General features: G+C 41.5%; 1 protein-coding gene across 2 annotated transcripts in view; it reads left to right on the plus strand.

Annotated features, from left to right (window-relative positions):
* The window catches only part of MRTFA (myocardin related transcription factor A), a 185,627-nt gene that overhangs the window by 34,808 nt on the left and 132,893 nt on the right, over positions 1-17,926 (plus strand). The window contains exon 1 of one of the 2 annotated variants that reach the window (XM_027872634.1): positions 12,445-12,645. The exons of the other annotated variant lie outside the window; for it this stretch is intronic. Within the exon in view, the coding sequence (XP_027728435.1) occupies positions 12,600-12,645 (46 nt within the window). The 5' untranslated portion in view covers positions 12,445-12,599. Of the gene's footprint in view, positions 1-12,444; positions 12,646-17,926 lie in introns of those variants that run through there. 2 annotated transcript variants of the gene reach the window in all.

Here is a 17,926-nt window from a genome sequence, read left to right on the forward strand (position 1 = left end):
TTTGCATGAAAGCTCTTCAATTTTATGTAATTAAAATGATCTTTTTTATCTTTTGCAATCTTTTTTTTTGCAATCTACTCTTACAAGCTTTAGAGACTTAAGGGACTTTAGTGTTCACAGGACATACGTGGAGCTAGAAGGGATTCTGGAGATCTTTGGATCCTGGGGACTTTGAGTTTGATTTGACATAGTCCAAGCTCCTTATTTCACAGATGAGGAAACTGATGAGTGAAAAGAATTTACTTCAGGTTAGTCACAGAGGAAGTAGGAGAGCTGGGATTTGAACCCAGGTCCTGTGACTCCACATTCAGTGTACCTTTAGTAAAAGTTTTCACGTCATTTCATATTTAATAATTCACAGTTTTCACTAGGAGCCACATGCATAGAGTCCGTAAGGAACCTAGCGTTTGTTAAGCACCTGCTGTGTTCCAGGTACTGTTCTGTGTGCTGAGAATACAAAAAAAGGCAAAAGAGAGTCTGCGCTCTCAGGTGCTCACAAGTCCAGTGGGCAAAACGACATGTAACCAACTCTGTACAAACAAGATAGAAGATAGATATGGGGCAGTCTCAGAGGGAATGCACTAAGAATAAAGAAGGCGGGAAAAGCTTCTTGCAGAAGGTAAGACTTTAGCTGAGACTGAAAGGAAGCAGAGATGAGAAAGAAGAGAATCCCAGGCATGGGGAACAGCTGATGAAAACATTTAAGATTTGAGAGGTGGAGGGCCTTGTTCAGGAATGGCAAGGAGGCCGTGTCACTGGATCATCGAGTGTGTGGAGGGGAATAAGGTAGAAGAAGACTAGAAAGGTAAGAAAGGCTCAGGATATGATGGATTCAGTAAAATTATTTTGTTTTTTATTTTATTTAGGCAATAGGGAGCCGAAGGAGTTTGGTGATGAGGGACCTACACTGTGATCACTTTGATATCTGAATGGAGGATAGACTGGAAAGAGGAGGGAATTGTGGCAGTGAGACCACCTAGACAGCAAACAACAGCATTGAAATAGTGAAGGTGTGAGGTAATGACAGCTTGTATCTGGGTGACAGCAGTGTCAGAAGAGAGAATGGCTGGTGTGTGAGAGACAGCGCAAAGATAAAATCGACAGACCTTAGAAACACTGGATAACAGGGTTGTTGTTTTTGTTGTTCAGTGCCTGACTCTTTGTGACTCCATGAACCACAACACCCCAGGCTCTTTAAGTATTGACTGACTTAATCTCCTTGTTGTCCAAGGGACTCTGAAAAATCTTCTCCAGCACCACAATTAGAAAGCATCGTTTCTGTGGCACTTAGCCTTCCTTCTAGTCCAACTCTTACAGCCATGCATTGCTGCTGGAAAAACCATAGCTTTGACTATATGGACCTTTGTCAGCAAGATATGAGGTCTCTGCTTTCTAGTATGCTGTCCAGATTTGCCATAGCTTTCCTTCCAAAGAACAAATGTCTTTTAATTTCAGGACTGCAGTTGCCCTCTTCTGTGATCTTTGAGCCCGAGTATAAAATCTGACACTGCTTCCATTTCTTCTCTCTTTATTTGCCAGGAAGTGATGGGACCAGTTGCCATGATCTTAGTTTTTTTGATGTTAAGCTTCAAGACAGCTTTTATACTCTGTTCTTTCATGCTCAAGAGACTTTTTCATTCTTCACTTTTTTTTTATTAATTTATTTTGATCTATCAACAATCACTTCCATAAGCTTTTTGAGTTTTAAATTTTTCTCCCTCTCCCTCCCCACCTCCCTGCCCAAGATGGCATGCAATCTGATATAGGCTATACATGTACATTCCTATTAAACATATTTTCACATTAGTGATGTTGTAAGTGAGAATTAGGACCAATAGGAGGAACCACCAGAAAGAGGAAACAAAATACAACAGAAGAAAAAAATAGCAAATAGTCTGCTTCGATCTGCAGTCAGACTCCATAGTTCTTTCTTTGGATGTGGGTAGCATTTTCCACCATGAGGCCTTTGGAGATGTCTTAGATCCTTGTATTGCTGTGAAGGGTTAAGTCTTATCAATATTAGTCATCGCACAGCTTGATGTTACCGTGTACAACGTTCTCCTGGTTCTGCTCATTTCACTCAGCATCAGACCATACACTTCTTCACTTTCTGTCACCAGAGTGGTATCATAGGCATAACTGAGATTGTTGATATTTCTCCCCGCAACCTTAATTCCAACTTTTAATTTGTTCAGCCTGGCATTTCCTGTGACGTACTCTACACATAATTAAATAAATAAGGTGACATTATACAACTTTGTCATATTCCTTTCCCAGTCTTAAGCCAATCAGTTGTTCCATCTTGGGCAGGGAGGTGGGGAGGGAGAGGGAGAAAAATTTAAAAGTCAAGAAGCTTATGGAAGTGATTGTTGATAGGTCAAAATAAATTAATAAAAAAAAGAAAGTGAAGAAGAATGAAAAAGTCTCTTGAGGATGAAAGAAGAGAGTATGTTTGGTTCTAACTTTTGCTTCTTGGCCTATATACAGATTCCTCAGGAGACAAGTAAGATGATCTGTACTCCTGTTTCTTTGAGGACTTGCCACATTTTGTTGTGATCCACACAATCAAAGGCTTTAGTGTAGTCAATGAAGCAGAAGTAGATTTTTTTTTTTTTTTTTGGAACTCCTTTGCTTTCTCCATAATCCTGCAAATGTTGGCAATTTGGTCTCTGGTTCCTCTGCCTCTTCAAAAATCAGCCTGTTTTTCTGGTAGTTCTTGGTTCACATATTGCTAAAGCCTAGCTTCCAGAATCTTAAACATAACCTTGCTGGCGTGTGAAATGAGCACAAATGTTTGGTAATTTGAACATTCCTTGGCATTGCTCTTTTTTAGGATTGAGACATAAACTGGTCTTTTCCAATCCAGCGGTCACTGTTGAGTTTTCCAGATTTGCTGGCATGTTGAGTGTAGTACTTTAATCTTTGGGGATTTTAAACAGCCCAGATAGAATTCCATCACCTCCACTAGCCTTATTGTTGGCAATGCTTGTAAGGCCTGCTTGACTTCGTTCTCCAGGATGTCTGGCTCCAGATCAGTAACCACATTATCGTGGTTATTGGCGATGTTAAGATCTTTCTTGTATAATTCTTTTGTGTGTTCTTGCCATCTCTTCTTAATCTTTTCTGCTTCTGTTAAGTTCCTACCATTTTCTTGAAGAGATCTCGTCTTTCCTATTATGTTGTTTTCTTCTATTTCTTTGCATCGCTCATTTGAGAAAACCTCTTATCTCTCCTTGCTATTCTCTGGAATTCTGCGTTCAGCTGGGTATATCTGTCCCTTTCTCCTTCCCTTTCTCTTTCCTTCTTTCTTCAGTTGTTTGTAAAGCCACGTCAGACAGTCATTTTGTTCTCTTGCTTTTCTTTTTCTTTGAAATTTTTTTTGTTGTTGTCATGTGTACAGTCCACAGTTCTTCAGGCACTCTGTCCACCAGATCTGATCCCTTAAATCTATTCATCACCTCCACTTTAAATTCATAAGGGAGATTATTTAAGTTATGCCTATATGGTCTGATGATTTTCCCTGCTTTCTTCAGTTTAAGCCCGAATTTTGCAATAAGCAGCTCATGATCTGAGCCACAGTTTGCTCTAGGTCTTATTTTAACTGACTTTATAGAGCTTCTCCGTCTTTGGCTGCAGAGAATATAATCAGTCTGATTTTGATATTGACCATGTGGTGATGTCCTTTTGGGTTGTTGAAAAGGAGTGTTTACTGTGACCAGAGGGGGTGGATAGCAGCACCAGGTTTCAAACTATTACAAAATGATAATCATGAAAACACTGTGCTGTTGGCTAAGATATAGAGAGTGGTGGATCAGTGAAATAGATGAGGTACACAGTAGTAAATTACCATAGTAATCAATGTGTGATACACCTGAAGATCCAAGCTTTTGGGACAAAAACTCACTATTTGACAAAAATTGCTGGGAAAACTGGAAAGCAGTTTGTAAGAAACTAGGTATAGAGCAATATCTCACATCATATACCAAGGTAAGGTCAAAATGGGTACATGATTTAGACATAAAGGGTGATACCATAAGCAAATTAAGGGAACATGGAAAATTTTACCTGTTGTATCTATGGATAAGAGAAGAATTTATGACTAAACAAGAGGTAGTGAGGACCATGTGATGTAAAATGAATAATTTTAGTTACATTAAATGTAAAAGTTTTTGCACAAACAAAACCAGTGCTGCCAAGATTGGAAGGAAAGCAGGAAACTGGAAACATTTTTTACAGCAGGTTTCTCAGAGGAAGGCCCCATTTCTCAAATATATAAGGAGTGGAGTCAAATTTATAAAAATACAAGTCATTCTCCAGTTGATAAATGGTCAAAGCATATGAACAGTCAGTTTTCAGATAAAGAAATCAAAGCTATCTATAGTCATATGAAAAAATGCTTTAAATCACTATTGATTAGAGAAATGCAAACTAAAACAACTTTGAGGTACCACCTCACACCTATTAGGTTGGCTAATACGACAGAAAAGGAAAATAGCAAATGTTAGAGGGATATGGGAAAATTGGGACACTAATGCACTGTTGGTGGAGTTGTGAACTAATCCAGCCATTCTGGAGAGCATTTTGGAACTATGCTCAAAGGGCTATAAAACTGTGCATACCCTTTGACCCAGCAACACCACTTCTAGGTCTGTATCCCAAAGAGATCTAAGAAAAAGGAAAAGGACCTATTTGTACAAAAATATTTATAGCTGCTCTTTTTTGTGGTGGTAAAGAATTGAAAATTGAGGAATGGCTGTAATCAATCCCTCCTTGGTACAACTTCCAGATTAATATTTCTGAAAGATGGCTCTGACCATAACACTTCCCTGCTCAGCAGTTTTCAGGGACTTGCTGTTGATAAAATACAAAATCCTCCCCCTGGCACTTAAGGCCCCCACAATCTGGTTTCCATCGACTTCTCTTATCTGCTTTCATTTTAAGTCCCTTCTCACACTCCCCATTCTAGTCAGCCTGGTGTTCTAGCTCTATGTGATGCACTCCTTCTTCCCATTTCCTCTGTCTTCCTTAGAAGCATAGATCACCTGGCACCTCCTACACAAGGACTTTCATTCTCCCCCTAGTTTTTAGGATTCTCTCCATCATAAAATGATTTTTTGTTACTTTTCTTGTACGTGGCATTGATTTACTGGTGTACATGTTGTGCCTCCCAGGACACTCGAAGCTCACCAAGGGCAGGGACTTGGATTTTGGATTTTGCTTTTGTTGCCAGTGTCTAACAGAAGGCCTTATCTATACTTCATATCGTATAAATGTTTGCTAGGTTGAATTGATTTGAATCCTGGGGTGGATGCACTTTTGGGCAGATGAAGATGTAGAGCTCAGAGGAGAGGCCAGCATTAAAGAGAACGGTCAATTCAAGAGACAGTTACTAAGTGCCCATTTTATATAAGGACCTGATTGCCAGGAGGGAGATTGGAAGAGGCCCAAGGGCAGACTTTTGTGGAAGGCCTTCATTAAGAGGCCAAGGAACCATCTTTTGGAAATGATGGAAGAACAGCATGGAAAGAGCATTTGGCATTTTTTAATCTGTGTGGTTAGAAGTAATGGATTCTTGAGAGTATTAAGACCTTGAGAATTTTCTGTTTCTTAATCAGAGACTATAGTATATTCTTAGGAAACTGAAAATGAAGTTGTTCTTAATACTATTCTGGAACTGTCTCTGAAATTTGAGAGGTTGGCCATGGTGCTCAGAAATATAGTCAGTTCTTTTTTTCTTCTCCAAGGCAGTTGAACTGTATGCAGAATAAAGAATCCTGACTTACTAGATTACTGACTTACTAGTTATGTATAAATGTCTTGCACAGAGAACTTCTCCTTTTTCCCCTAAGATGCCACTTGTGGTAGTTGAAAATTTGGCCCAGATTATTCTGGGGTACACATGATCTAGGGCTGAAGATTTTAACTTTCTGTGTGTTCTGGATCCCCTTCACAGAATCATATTTTTGAATGAATCAAATAAAATTGGATTGGGAAGGAAATCAGTTATTTTGAAATATGATTATCAAAACGCTTTTAAAAAAAAAACCCTAGTTCACAGACCTCAGGTTAAGAATCCCAAGTGAGTAGATATGAAAATTGGAGATCTTTTTTTTTTTAAAATTAATTTATTTTGATTTATTAACAATCACTTCCATAAGCTTTTGAGTTTTAAATTTTTCTTCCCCTCCTTCCCCCCCACAAGACGGCATGCAAACTGATATAGGCTATACATATACATTCCTATTAAACATATTTTCACATTAGTGATGTTGTAAGTGAGAATTAGGATCAGTAGGAGGAACCACCAGAAAGATGAAACAAAACACAACAGAAGAAAAAAAATTGCAGATAGTCTGCTTTGATCTGCATTCAGACTCCATAGTTCTTTCTTTGGATGTAGAAATTGGAGTTCTTAAAGAATGATGGGAGCTCTACCACCGTCAAGGATTTAAAAAAAGTCCCGAAGGGTTGGATATTTGCAGTCATAATGTTATGGCTCTGACATTTGCTTTGGCCCTAAAAGTTAGCAGAAATGGCTGTCTGTGTCTGTCCTGAGCAAGGAACAACTCACCTGAAGATCGGTGTTGATTGCAGTTCTGTGTTTGATGAGCTCTGATATCTTGGAGGCATTGATTGGGCCACAGGACGCTAGAAGAGGCGTAGAGCCTGGCATATCTTGCTGAAGTGCCATCTTGCTGTTATCTTCTGGGTCGTTTTAGTTTGCACAACATGAAGTGTTTGGGGAAAGAGACCTAAGTAGTTAGAACCTGTGGCATGTTCATAGGATTAGATTTCTTTAAAATAGTAAACAGTGAACTTGCAAGGATTCTGGGGAATGTGTTTATCAGAAATGGACATGAGAGTGAAATGACATCTTAGCTGTCGGTAGCCCTATGGAGACTTAAAAAACCCCCCAAAACCTTTGTAAGCTATGCTGAGTGCCAGAGTTTAGTTATTAGAGATATGGACAACACTCAGATATCCAGGATTGGGGCAATTCATGTGTTATCCAGGCCCTCCATTTTATTGCCTTCTACTTTCTTGTCTTTATACTTATCATTAGCAGTGAAACAACCGTCTCTATCAGCGATGAGAAAACAGAGAGTAGGTAGAGAAAATAAAATCTAATTTTTAAATGCACTAGGATAAAGTTTGGTGGTAGAAGTAAACAAGAAAGCCTGTTGACTAAATTGAGAATTTTAGATCATTTGTGTATTTTATTCTTCCTGCTTCACATAGAGAGATTTCTCACTCGACAGCCTTCATCTAGAGCTACTTTGTTTTTGAAATATATGAGTTTCCATGGGATAGATAGCAGCGGGGACAGAGATTGTCGTCAAAGTCCCCCTGGCGTATTCTGATGTTGGACTATGTTACCATCAAATGGAAGCTTTCTTTGTTCACTAACCGAACCCTCAGTGTGCCTTCTTGGGGCTCTTATCATTCTGAGTAGCTGGGAAATGTGTCGTATTCATTTGCTGCTATGAAGTTGGTATCTTCCTCTCTGAGATGCCCATCTAGCTACATTGAATCAGCATGGCAGTGTTGGGGAGAAGGGGATAAGGCGGCATTTCTAGAGCTCCTATTATGTATCAGGCACTGTGCTAAACCCTGTGCGGTAGATGCTGTTCTATTTTACAGATGAGGAAACTTGAGGTTAAGTGACTTGCCCAGGCTCACCTAGCTTGTAATTGTTTGAGGTCAAATTTGAGTTCCTGTCTTCATAAGTGCACTCCCCTCTGTGCACTGTGGCACCACCTCATGGATCGAAAAGGCTGGCCTTGGAATCAGGAAGGCCTGGGTGCAAGTCCTCTTTCTAGCCTGTGCTGGCTATGTGACCTGCCAGGTCACTGCACTGTTGAATGGACAGTTCTCCAGGATTCAGTGGTAGTGTGGTGGCTGATGTACACCAGTGCTGCTCATGGACTTAGTGGTCTGTGCCCTGCTACCTTCTTCAGACTGTCCACATTGGGCTTTCTTGTGGGCAAGTATAACAAGGGCTCCCAAACTAGATGAGCAGATTCCATATCTTAGTGCAGGCATTCTCATGGCAGAAGACATCAATTCCATATTGTTTTAGCTTTTTGTCGTTACTAGACAGGGCTTAGCTTGTTCCTTTTGGATCTAACCATTGCCAACTCATTCTGTTTTGACCTTGTCTTAGAACAAGGTAGTGGTGTAGAAAGCACTTTGGAGTTAGAGTCTCAAGGCTTGGGTTCAGTTCCTGACTGTGAGAGTAACCTGTCCTATGTATCTTCTGGGGCTCTTAGATCACAGGAGAATGTATGTAAAGTGCTTTTTAATCATAAAGCATTATGTAAATCTAAGTCATTATAAGTCAATACCTAGGCTAATAATGTTTCATCTCCCTTCCACTGTAATTAATTCAGATCCCCTAGGTCACCTGATGGTAAGATTGCATTGATAAATAGGACCCGTTTTTAGTAGGTCAGCATGCTGTGGTTAAAGCTATCAAAGTCTGAGACCCAGGGGCTGCATCTCATTGGGAACTATTTCATAAAGTAAAACTTGGATAGAGACTCCTCTGACTGAGGAAAGAAGAAGGCTGAGGACAGAGCCTTGGAGGGGAGATAAAATAAAGAGCCAGCCAAGGAACCTGAGACAGAATGGTCAGACGAGTAGAAGGAAAACCAAGAAAGAGTAGTATCCTAAAAACCAGGAGAAGAGAGGGCTTATCCAGCGGCATAAGTTTTTTTTGTTTTTTGTTTGCTTTTTGTTTTTGTTTTTTTTTGGTAAGGCAATTGGGGTTAAGTGACTTGCCCAAGGTTACACAGCTAGTACGTGACAAGTGTTTGGTCTGAGGCCGGATTTGAACTCAGGTCCTCCTGACTTCAGGGCCGGTGCTCTATCCACTGTGCCACCTAGCTGCCCCTCCAGCGGCATAAGTTGATCAACAATATCAAACTACAGAGAAGTCAAGAAGGATGCAGAATGAGTAAAGACTGATCACATTTGACAGTTAAAAGGTCATTAGTAACTTTGGGGAGCCAGTCAGGAAGATTTTTCTGAAGAGTCTCCCCTGTACCAGGCACTGGGCTAAGCTTTGGACATACAAAGGAAAGGAAGAAATCATCTCTGCCCTCAAGGAACAGCCCAGTCTGATGGGCAGACAACATGGGAATAGCGATGTTTGAGGATAAATCCGTCTCAGGGGGAAGGCACAAAGCTCCAGGAGGACTGGCAAAGGGCACCAGGGAAGCCAGGAGGTTGAAGCAGGGAAGGAGAATGTTCCAGGTGTGGGAGACAGTTAGTGAGAACATCAGAGGTGGAATGGAGGCCAGTGTCACAGGATCACCGAGTCCCTGGAGGGGAGAACGGTGTAAGAAGACTGGAGAAACAGGAAGAGGCGGGATTAGGAAGGGCTTTAAAAGGCAAGACAGGCAGGAGGAGAACCAGGAGGGAGCAGGGTCACGAAGCCTAGAAAGAAGAGAGTCTAGGAGAAGAGAAGGATCGGTTGTGTCAGAGGCTGCAGAGAGCTTAAGAGGAGTGAGGACTGAGAGAAAGTCACTAGGCTTGATAATTAAGAGACCATTGGTAACTTTGAAGAACAGTTTCTGTTACATGATGAGGTTGTAAGCTTGGCTGTAGAGAATTCTGAAGAGAGGGAGAGGAAAGGAAAAGAATAGAACTGTGAAGGACACAAGAGAGAGAGGACCACAGCTAGTGGAGACCGAGGGATCACGCGAGGATAGGGAAGACATGGACATATTTGTGAGCAGTAGGTAAATAGCCAGTAGACAGGGAGAGATTGAAGACTGAGAGGAAGGGACGCTAGACGGGGCGAGAGAAACAGATTCAGTTGAATGAGGAGGTCAGAAGGGAAGGGCTGGGAGGAGTCCGAGTTAAGTTGTAGCCGAGAGTGTGTAATATAGCTTTTTCTCGGAGTTTGGCTGTGAAAGGAAGGAAAGACATAGGACATTAGCTTGAGGGGTGTGTAGGGTCTAGTGAAGGAAGGTTTGGTTTTTTTCTTTTTTAAAAGAATGTTGTTGTTCAGCCATTTCAGTTTTGTCTGACTCTTCCTGACCCTATTTGGGGTTTTCTTGGCAAAGATGCCGGAGTGGTTTGCCATTTCCTTCTCCAGAGCATTTTGCAGATGAGGAACTGGGGCATACAGGGTGAAGTGGCTGGCCCAGATGCCCACAGCTAGGAAGCGTCTGAGGCCAGATTGAACTTGGGTCTTCCCGCCTTCAGGCCTGCCGCTTTATCTACTGTGCCACCCAGCTAGGGAGACCTATCCATATCTGTAGTCAGTGAAGGAACTGAATGGTTTGAAGATTATAAAGGGCTGACTGGCGGGCAGTTTGCTGGAGAAGATGAAAAAGGATGTGATCAAGTGAAGCGGCAGAAGGATTAGAATGGTACCTGCTAAGTAGCAGAACCTTGTGCTAGATCCCGGGGTTATGAACATGAAAAAGATCCTGAATGTGAAAACGTTTTGATAAAAGTGAATGCTTGGTAATGTATATTCTCTTTATTATTATGTAAGTGTGCAAAAGTCACTTTATCTCTCCTGAGATAGATTAGGCTGTTTACAGCACTGCCACTGTGAAGAGGGAAAGAGAGTTATCAGTACCTAGTAGAGCTGTTCCTTTTCCCGGACAGAGACCTGCAGTTTGCACTTCTTTGTCCACAGAGAACAGGCCAAATGTCTGTTTCAGCTGAAAACCCACCATGTAGCTCACTGTACGTCCTGTGTAGAGATGAAGTGATGAGTCAGCCATCTCTGGTGTTATTGACTTAAACACTGAGGAGGGGGTTGATGAGGAGGCTGCCAGAGGGGGCAGTGAGAACGTCGCTGTGGAAAATCTTGTCTCCAAGCAGCTTTTAGCCTACGCTGGCTCCTGCTCCCATCTCTTGTTGATTCACTCCCACAGTTCTCAAAAGAGCTTTCCTGATTTCTCTTAAAGGATACATTCTTGGTGGGGGTGGGGGGGTAGGCAGAGGAGGGAGGAACCTCTCCTTCTTTCCCTTGAGGCCCTGAGGAATTTCCCCCCTAGAAATCTGCATGAACTTTTCCCTTTGGCCTAACAGAGTAGGGGCCTTGGATAATTCTGAGCCCCTTATCTCTTAGAGGATCTCTGTTAATGCTGCTCATTTGTCTGTGGTTGGGTTAACCTGATGTCTCTTTTGCAGTTGACTCTCTGGCATTGACGCATTCATTTACCAAAAATTGAATAGTGGTGTGTTATGAAGATGAAGTAGACTTCTGACAGTATTTAATGTTGGCAAGTAGGGCATTCTAATTATTGGAAGGTTTTAGTTAACTGCATATGTCAAATATGGGCAGCTGGGTGGCACAGTGGGTAGACCACTAGGCCTGGAGTCAGGAAGACCTGAGTTTACATTTGACCTCAGACACTTAGTAGCTGTATGACACTGGGCAAATCACTTGACTCTGTTTCCTCATCTGTAAAATGAGCAGGGACCCCAGCAAATATATCGAACCTGGATTATCATTATAAAGACTGATTTTTGTTTAGGACTTTGATTATTTGATTTTTGTATAGATTCTGAACTAGGGGAATTTATTGTCACTTAATAGGCTTTCTAGAAGTATCTTTACTCCTACGGTTCATTGTCCTGAGCAGGTCTCCATTCACCCATTTTTAAGTTTCAGCTCAGAAAACACTCTGTGTTAATAAACAGATATTAAAGCAAGAACACAATGTCTGACAAGAAAAGTCTTTGTGCATCAGGATTATGCTTTTTCATTTGATTTGGGTAATGTCTGCCATTTAAAATATGGTAATCGTGCTAATAAGGAACTATTCATCTGCTAGCTCTGCTTATTCATAAGAAAACAAAGTGTTGAATTTATAAATGTGATCGCATGGTTTTTTTAGGTGCTTATGAGTAGACTATTGCAGGAGAATGACCTGAGGAAGATGAAAACTCTGCAATGTATTTAAATAATTTTGTGGAAATAGATTTTAATGGGTTAGGGGAGGAGGGAATAGTTTGGATTCTGTAGGCAAATATTTAGGTTCTCTGGCCTGGCTTCTATAAATATCCCAGACGAAGGGGGTGTAATATATAATGCTCGCATAGCATTCACATTTGTGTGTGACGTGTGCCTTTTTTTGTCCACATTTAGTGGCTCTGGAATCTGGTCCCTGAGTGCCCTGGAGTGTGTTAAATGTGGTCTCTTATCCATAGACCTAAGCTCCTTCATTAGCAGGATCCCTGGAGGATTGGGAATGTGTACGAAATCTCCTGCTTTCTGGTCTGGGGAGAGGGGGAACTCTTCTTTTCCTTTTCTGTGTCTTTTTGTTTGCGTCTTTCCCCTTCCCCCAAAGAAGGCTGGCCAGGGGAGGAGCTCCGTGTTCTAAGCACACTTGGGAGTCTTGACTTGAGTGCTTTTCAGCTTCCTGTGGGCAGTCATTCAACTCTGGGCCATCTCAGCTTGCCTGTGGGTTGGGTAAACTGGGAACTACCCTCTCCAGGGAGAGTTCTCTGTCTGATCTCAGCAGAAGGCGTGTGAGAGTGGCCTTAAGGAAGGTTCTCAGTGGCCTCTGAAAACAAGAGCCTTTGCAAATTTTCTTTGGTCCGAAGAAGTCTGTGGCTTCACTGGGGCTGTCATGACGCTGCTGGAGCCTGAAATGCTAATGACGGCTGTGCGCTCAGGTAATCCCCAGAGCTTTTGCCTATAAACTATTTTCTAAGCTAGGCCCATCATTGTTAGGATGGCTAGATGACCTAAGGGGTTGGACTTCAGGGTGAAGGCAAGGCAGAAACTAGGCTTATTTCACTGGCATTTTCAGTCTTTTATTATGAATTAACAGTTGATAATTTTCCTCTATTTTAAAATGCCAAACACTCAGAATCAGTGATGAATGCTATGGCTGCTGAACTCAAGGCCCTCTTCAGTAGTGAAGTGCATGGAAATAAAACTTAGTCTAATCAAGTATTTTAAAAATTACTTTAATGAGCGATAGTGCAGTGGCTTTTGTTGTTTTATGCATTACTATCTTTAGGGCTATCAGGTCTGCTTCTATTCAGTTCAACAAACATTTTGTAAGCACCTCTTAAACACAAGTAATGTTTGTCTGTCTCCTTCTTGAATTCCTGAGAAAGGTTCCTTCCACTCTCAGTGCCCGGCTCCTCTTGGGTGGTGGGTATCTTCATTTACTGCCCATTGTTTATCATGGAGTTGTTCCAGATGGTGAGTACACATTTGGGGTAACGAAAGTCAAGGAAGAAAGTAGAAGTCCTGAGCCTTCCTATGCACTATCTCTCTTGCAGTAGACTTTGCTTACCTTAGAAGTAAACTTTTTTTTTTTTTACTTCTTTTGTTTTTAATGGGCTTGTCTAGGTTGCCAGTGTTTTTAAACTTTCAAGATAGCACTCTAAAAATAAGGGAATGTTCTTGTGTTATTTTTATACTTGGGCTGAAATATAGTGTAGTATTTTCCTTTTTTTTTTTTTCCCCTACTGAGAACATATCCTGAAACATTCATACAAATGGCATTTGATAACCTCTTCCCATCCTCTAGCCTTCACTCAGAGGGGAGAATAAGATTCATTGTTAGTTCTGGCATAAGCCATCGCTGGCAGAAGCGGTCTCACGGTTTTTCTTGGGGCGTGAACGCTACAGATAGTCATCAGTAGAAGCCTCAGGTTCCACCAGGCATCCCTGCACAGAAGGGAAAGGAGGCAGCACAAACCAGTCACTTTTCCTTTCCTCTTCTCCCTGACTCTAAGTTCTAAGATTATTAGGATCTGTTTTTTAGTGAGCCATGCAAATGTGGTTTTCTGTATATTTCCAGGTTGCTTTACCTTTTCCTTCTCCCTGCATCTCCCCAGTCTGGTCTCTGTCTTAATGCTTCACATCTGTCTTTGACAAAATTACTGGCATGGTTTCTTTTATGGTAGTATTTTAGTCTTACTCTGTGTAGGTTTTGCCCATTTTGCTTTGAAACAATGTATTCTCGAATAATTTTAGTGAGCCTTTACTTTTAGTTACAGAACTCATTGTAGAACATCTCAGTATCCATCTTTTAGTAGTCCCTCGAATGACAGGAACGTACTTGCTTTCTCCATGGGCCTCTCAGTACTCTGTTTACTAAGACTTCCTTAATCTTTCCTTTTCCAGCCTAGGAGCTTTTCTCTCTTATGACATATGTTTAGACTAGACTAGCCACCCATCTGTTTGGCCAGCCAGTTCATAAAAGTTTCAGGGGAAAATGGTGTACAGGGCAGGATAGAGAAAATTGACATGGATAGCAGGTAAGGGTGGGATGAAAAGTCTAGGCAGAATTCTCTGTCCTGATCTTTTCTCTTCTCCTCTCCTCTTCTCTTCTCTCCTCTTCTCTTCTCTCCTCTTCTCTTCTCTTCTCTCCTCTCCTCTCCTCTCCTCTCCTCTCCTCTCCTCTCCTCTTCTCTTCTCTTCTCTTCTCTTCTCTTCTCTTCTCTTCTCTTCTCTTCTCTTCTCTTCTCTTCTCATAAAGCTAGACAGCGTGAGGCAGGTAGGACTAGAACATCAGGCTGATTTCTCACATACCTTTCATCCAAAACTATAGTAGGCTTAAATTGATGGATTTGCCGCTCCTGGAAGGTTATAGCCTGTTCTGTGGAATGTGGCAGCTATCTTGCAGCTGCCCAGTGACATATTAATGTCAAAGGAAACAAAACAAATTCTTGGATAAACTGCAAAGGGTGGATTTTAGAGAAATTGAAACAGTTGCTCAGTGGATTCAAGGTAAACCAGTCTGCCAGAAATGTGATCATTGGCATAAGGCACTAATTTTCCCACAGTAATATTCTGGATCTCACTCTGATAATGGTGGTTGCAAAGCCATGCTTCAACTATCTTTCGATGAGTTACTTTTGGTTCATTATAATGGAACCCCTTTGCGTGGTCACCCATGATGGCGCTGCCTCAAAGGAGGTGATGTGCTCTCGTACATACTATCAGAGTAAGACCCCAGTAGTTTTTGTATGGTATATACACAGAGAGAGGGTGCCAAGAAGAGGGCATGAGCCCAAGAATCACAGGGTTGAAAGGGTCCTCCAAGGTCACTGAGGCCAAGCTGGTGCCTGAGCAGGAAGCCCTCCCACAAACCTCTAGTGAAGGGGAATCCTTACCCTTGAGAGAGCCCATTGGGAACAGCTCACAGTTATGTGAGGAAGTTTTTCGATGCATTGAATCAAATCCCGGCACCCCCCACCTTACTCCTGGCTTTGTCTTTCTGGGAGAAGCAGAAGAAGGCTGACCTCTCTTCTTGTATTTGAACGTGACTACTTGTTGGGTTATCTCCAAGTGTTCCTCTTTCACTGTGAGTCTGCTTGGTGTGTTGATCCTGGAAAGTCTGGGTCTAGAAATTTCTCTCAACACAGCAGAAACAAACCAGAGTTTGGATCTACAAGCATCCTGTAGACAAGGCTGTTTACACATTGAGAAAATAAAGCCTCCAACTCTTTATACCTGTTAATTCTTGCCCGCATGTTTTTTGTTTTTGTTTGTGGTCACCACAGCTACTCACTGCTTAGACACTTGGTGTATATCCTCAGCAGCGTTTGCTGGGCTGTAGCCTGTCTCTATTCCTTAGGCGAATGCTGTGCGTGATGAGGAAGGGAGACAGCAGCTGTTACTCCTTCTGAGCTGGCATTCCAAGAGGGAGCAAGATGAGCTTGGGACTTTGCAAACCAAGAGTAAGGGAAGACTGAAGCAAAGCAGTGTGACTTGTGTGCATGTCAGAGCATCATAATATTAGGACTTCATTGCTGATGGAGAAGGAGACTCGGGCATGTAGTCACTAACCTAACGGGCCCTATCTCTAGGTTTGGACAGTTCAGATCTCCTCATAGCAGTTATGTGCCAGTGGCAGAGGAAGGTGGTCTCCTCTGTATTTTGGGCTTGTCATATACTTGACGTTTAGGAGGCACCATCTTCAGTTGAATCGACAGAGGCCTTTGGTGTGTCCTTGGTGACTTTAGCATCTGTGTCATGTACCAGTTATTAAGCGCCTGTAATGTGCCAAGTTCTGTGCTAAGCACTGAGGATCCAAAAAAAGGTAAAAGACAATCCTTGTCTTCAGGGAATTCGCAGTCTCTTGGGGGAGACAACATGCAGATAACTCATATGCAAACACAAACAAGCTACAGAAGGGTTAAATTAAAAATAATTAGCAGAGGAAAGGCATGAGAATTCAGAGGGACCAGGAAAGGCTTCTTTTAGAAGGTGGGATTTTAGCTGGGACTGGAAGAAAGCCAGGAAAGGCCGAAGGCAGAGATGAGATGAGAGAGCGTTCCAGCCCTGGGGAACAGTCAGAGAAGATGCCTGCAGTTGAGAGGAGTGTCTTGTGGGAGCACAGCCAGGAGTCTGGTGTCACTGGATTGCGGAGCATGTGGGGGAGGAGGGGAAGGTGCAAGAACACTGGAAAAGCTGGGGAGAAGGGGCAGCTTAGGAAGAGCTTTGACTGCTAAAAAGAGGATTTTATATTTTATTTTGGATGTGATCTGGAGCCACTGGATTTATCTGCATTTCAGCAAGATCCTTTCCGTAAAATGATAGGTAGTATCTATCTAATACCATTATCTGTAATAGAACTAAACAATTGGAAAAATATTAATCGCTCCTGCGTAGGCTGAGCTGATATAATAAAAATGACAATTCTACATAAATTAATGTACTTAATCTGTGCCATGCCAATCAGACTACTAAAAATTGTTTTATAGAGATAGAAAAAATAATAAAATTCATCTGGAAGAATAAAAGGCAAGAATATTAAGGGTCAATGAAAAGAAATGTGAAGGTAGGTGTCCCAGCAATATCAGATCTCAGATTGTATTACAAAGTGGTAATCATGCAAGCAAAGTGGTACTGGCCAAGAAATAGAGTAGTGGATCAGTGGGATAAAATAGGTACACAGTACACAGTAGTAAATGACTGTAGTAATCTAGTGTTTGATAACCCCAAAGACCCAAGCTTTTGGGACAAGATCTCACTGTTAGACAAAAGCTGCCGGGAAAACTGGAGAGCAGTTTGGAAGAAACTAGGTATAGACCAATATCTCATTTACCAAGATAAGGTCACAATGGGAGTATGAGTTAGGCATAAGGGGTGATATTATAAACATATTAGGGGAGCATGGAAAATTTTAGTTGACATATCTATGGGTAAGGGAAGAATTTATGACCAACCAAGAGAAAGGATCATGGGATGTAAAATGGATAATTTTGATTATACAAAATTAGAAAGTTTTTGTAAAATCATTGCTGCCAAGATTAGAAGGAAAGCAGGAAGCTGAGGGGAAAATTTTACAGCAAGTTTATCTGATAAAGGTCTCATTTTTCAAATATATAGGGAACAGAATCAAATTTATAAAGATACAAGTCATTTCCCACGTGATAAATGATCGAAGGATATGAACAATCAGTTTTCAGATGAAGAAATCAAAGCTATCTGTAATCATATAAAAATGCTCTAAATCACTATTGATAGAAAATTGCAAACTAAAACAACTCTGAAGTACCACATCAGATTTGCCATTAAATTTACCATTTTCTGTTTCTGTCGTATTAACCAGCGTTAGAGAGGATGTGGGAAAATTGGGACATTGACGGTGAGAGCATTCTGGAGAGCATTTTGGAACTTTGCCCAAAAGGGCTGTGCACACATACCCTTTGATTCAGCAATACCACTAATAGATCTTTATCCCAAAGAGATCAAAGAAAAAGGAAAAGGACCTCCAGGTTCAAAACCAGTTATAACAACTCTTTTAGTGGTGGCCAATCAATTAGGAAATGGTTGAACAAGCTGTAGTATATGATTGTGATGGAATACTGTTGTGCTATAAGAAATGAGGAGGAGGAAAAAAAATAGAAATCATGAGTAGGATGCTTTCAGAAAAACTTGGGCAGTCTTTCATGAACTGATGCAAAGTGAAATGAGCAGAACCAGGAG

This window comes from Vombatus ursinus, unplaced genomic scaffold, assembly GCF_900497805.2.
Source record: "Vombatus ursinus unplaced genomic scaffold, bare-nosed wombat genome assembly UNPS02003292.1, whole genome shotgun sequence".
Taxonomy (NCBI): Eukaryota; Metazoa; Chordata; class Mammalia; order Diprotodontia; family Vombatidae; genus Vombatus; species Vombatus ursinus.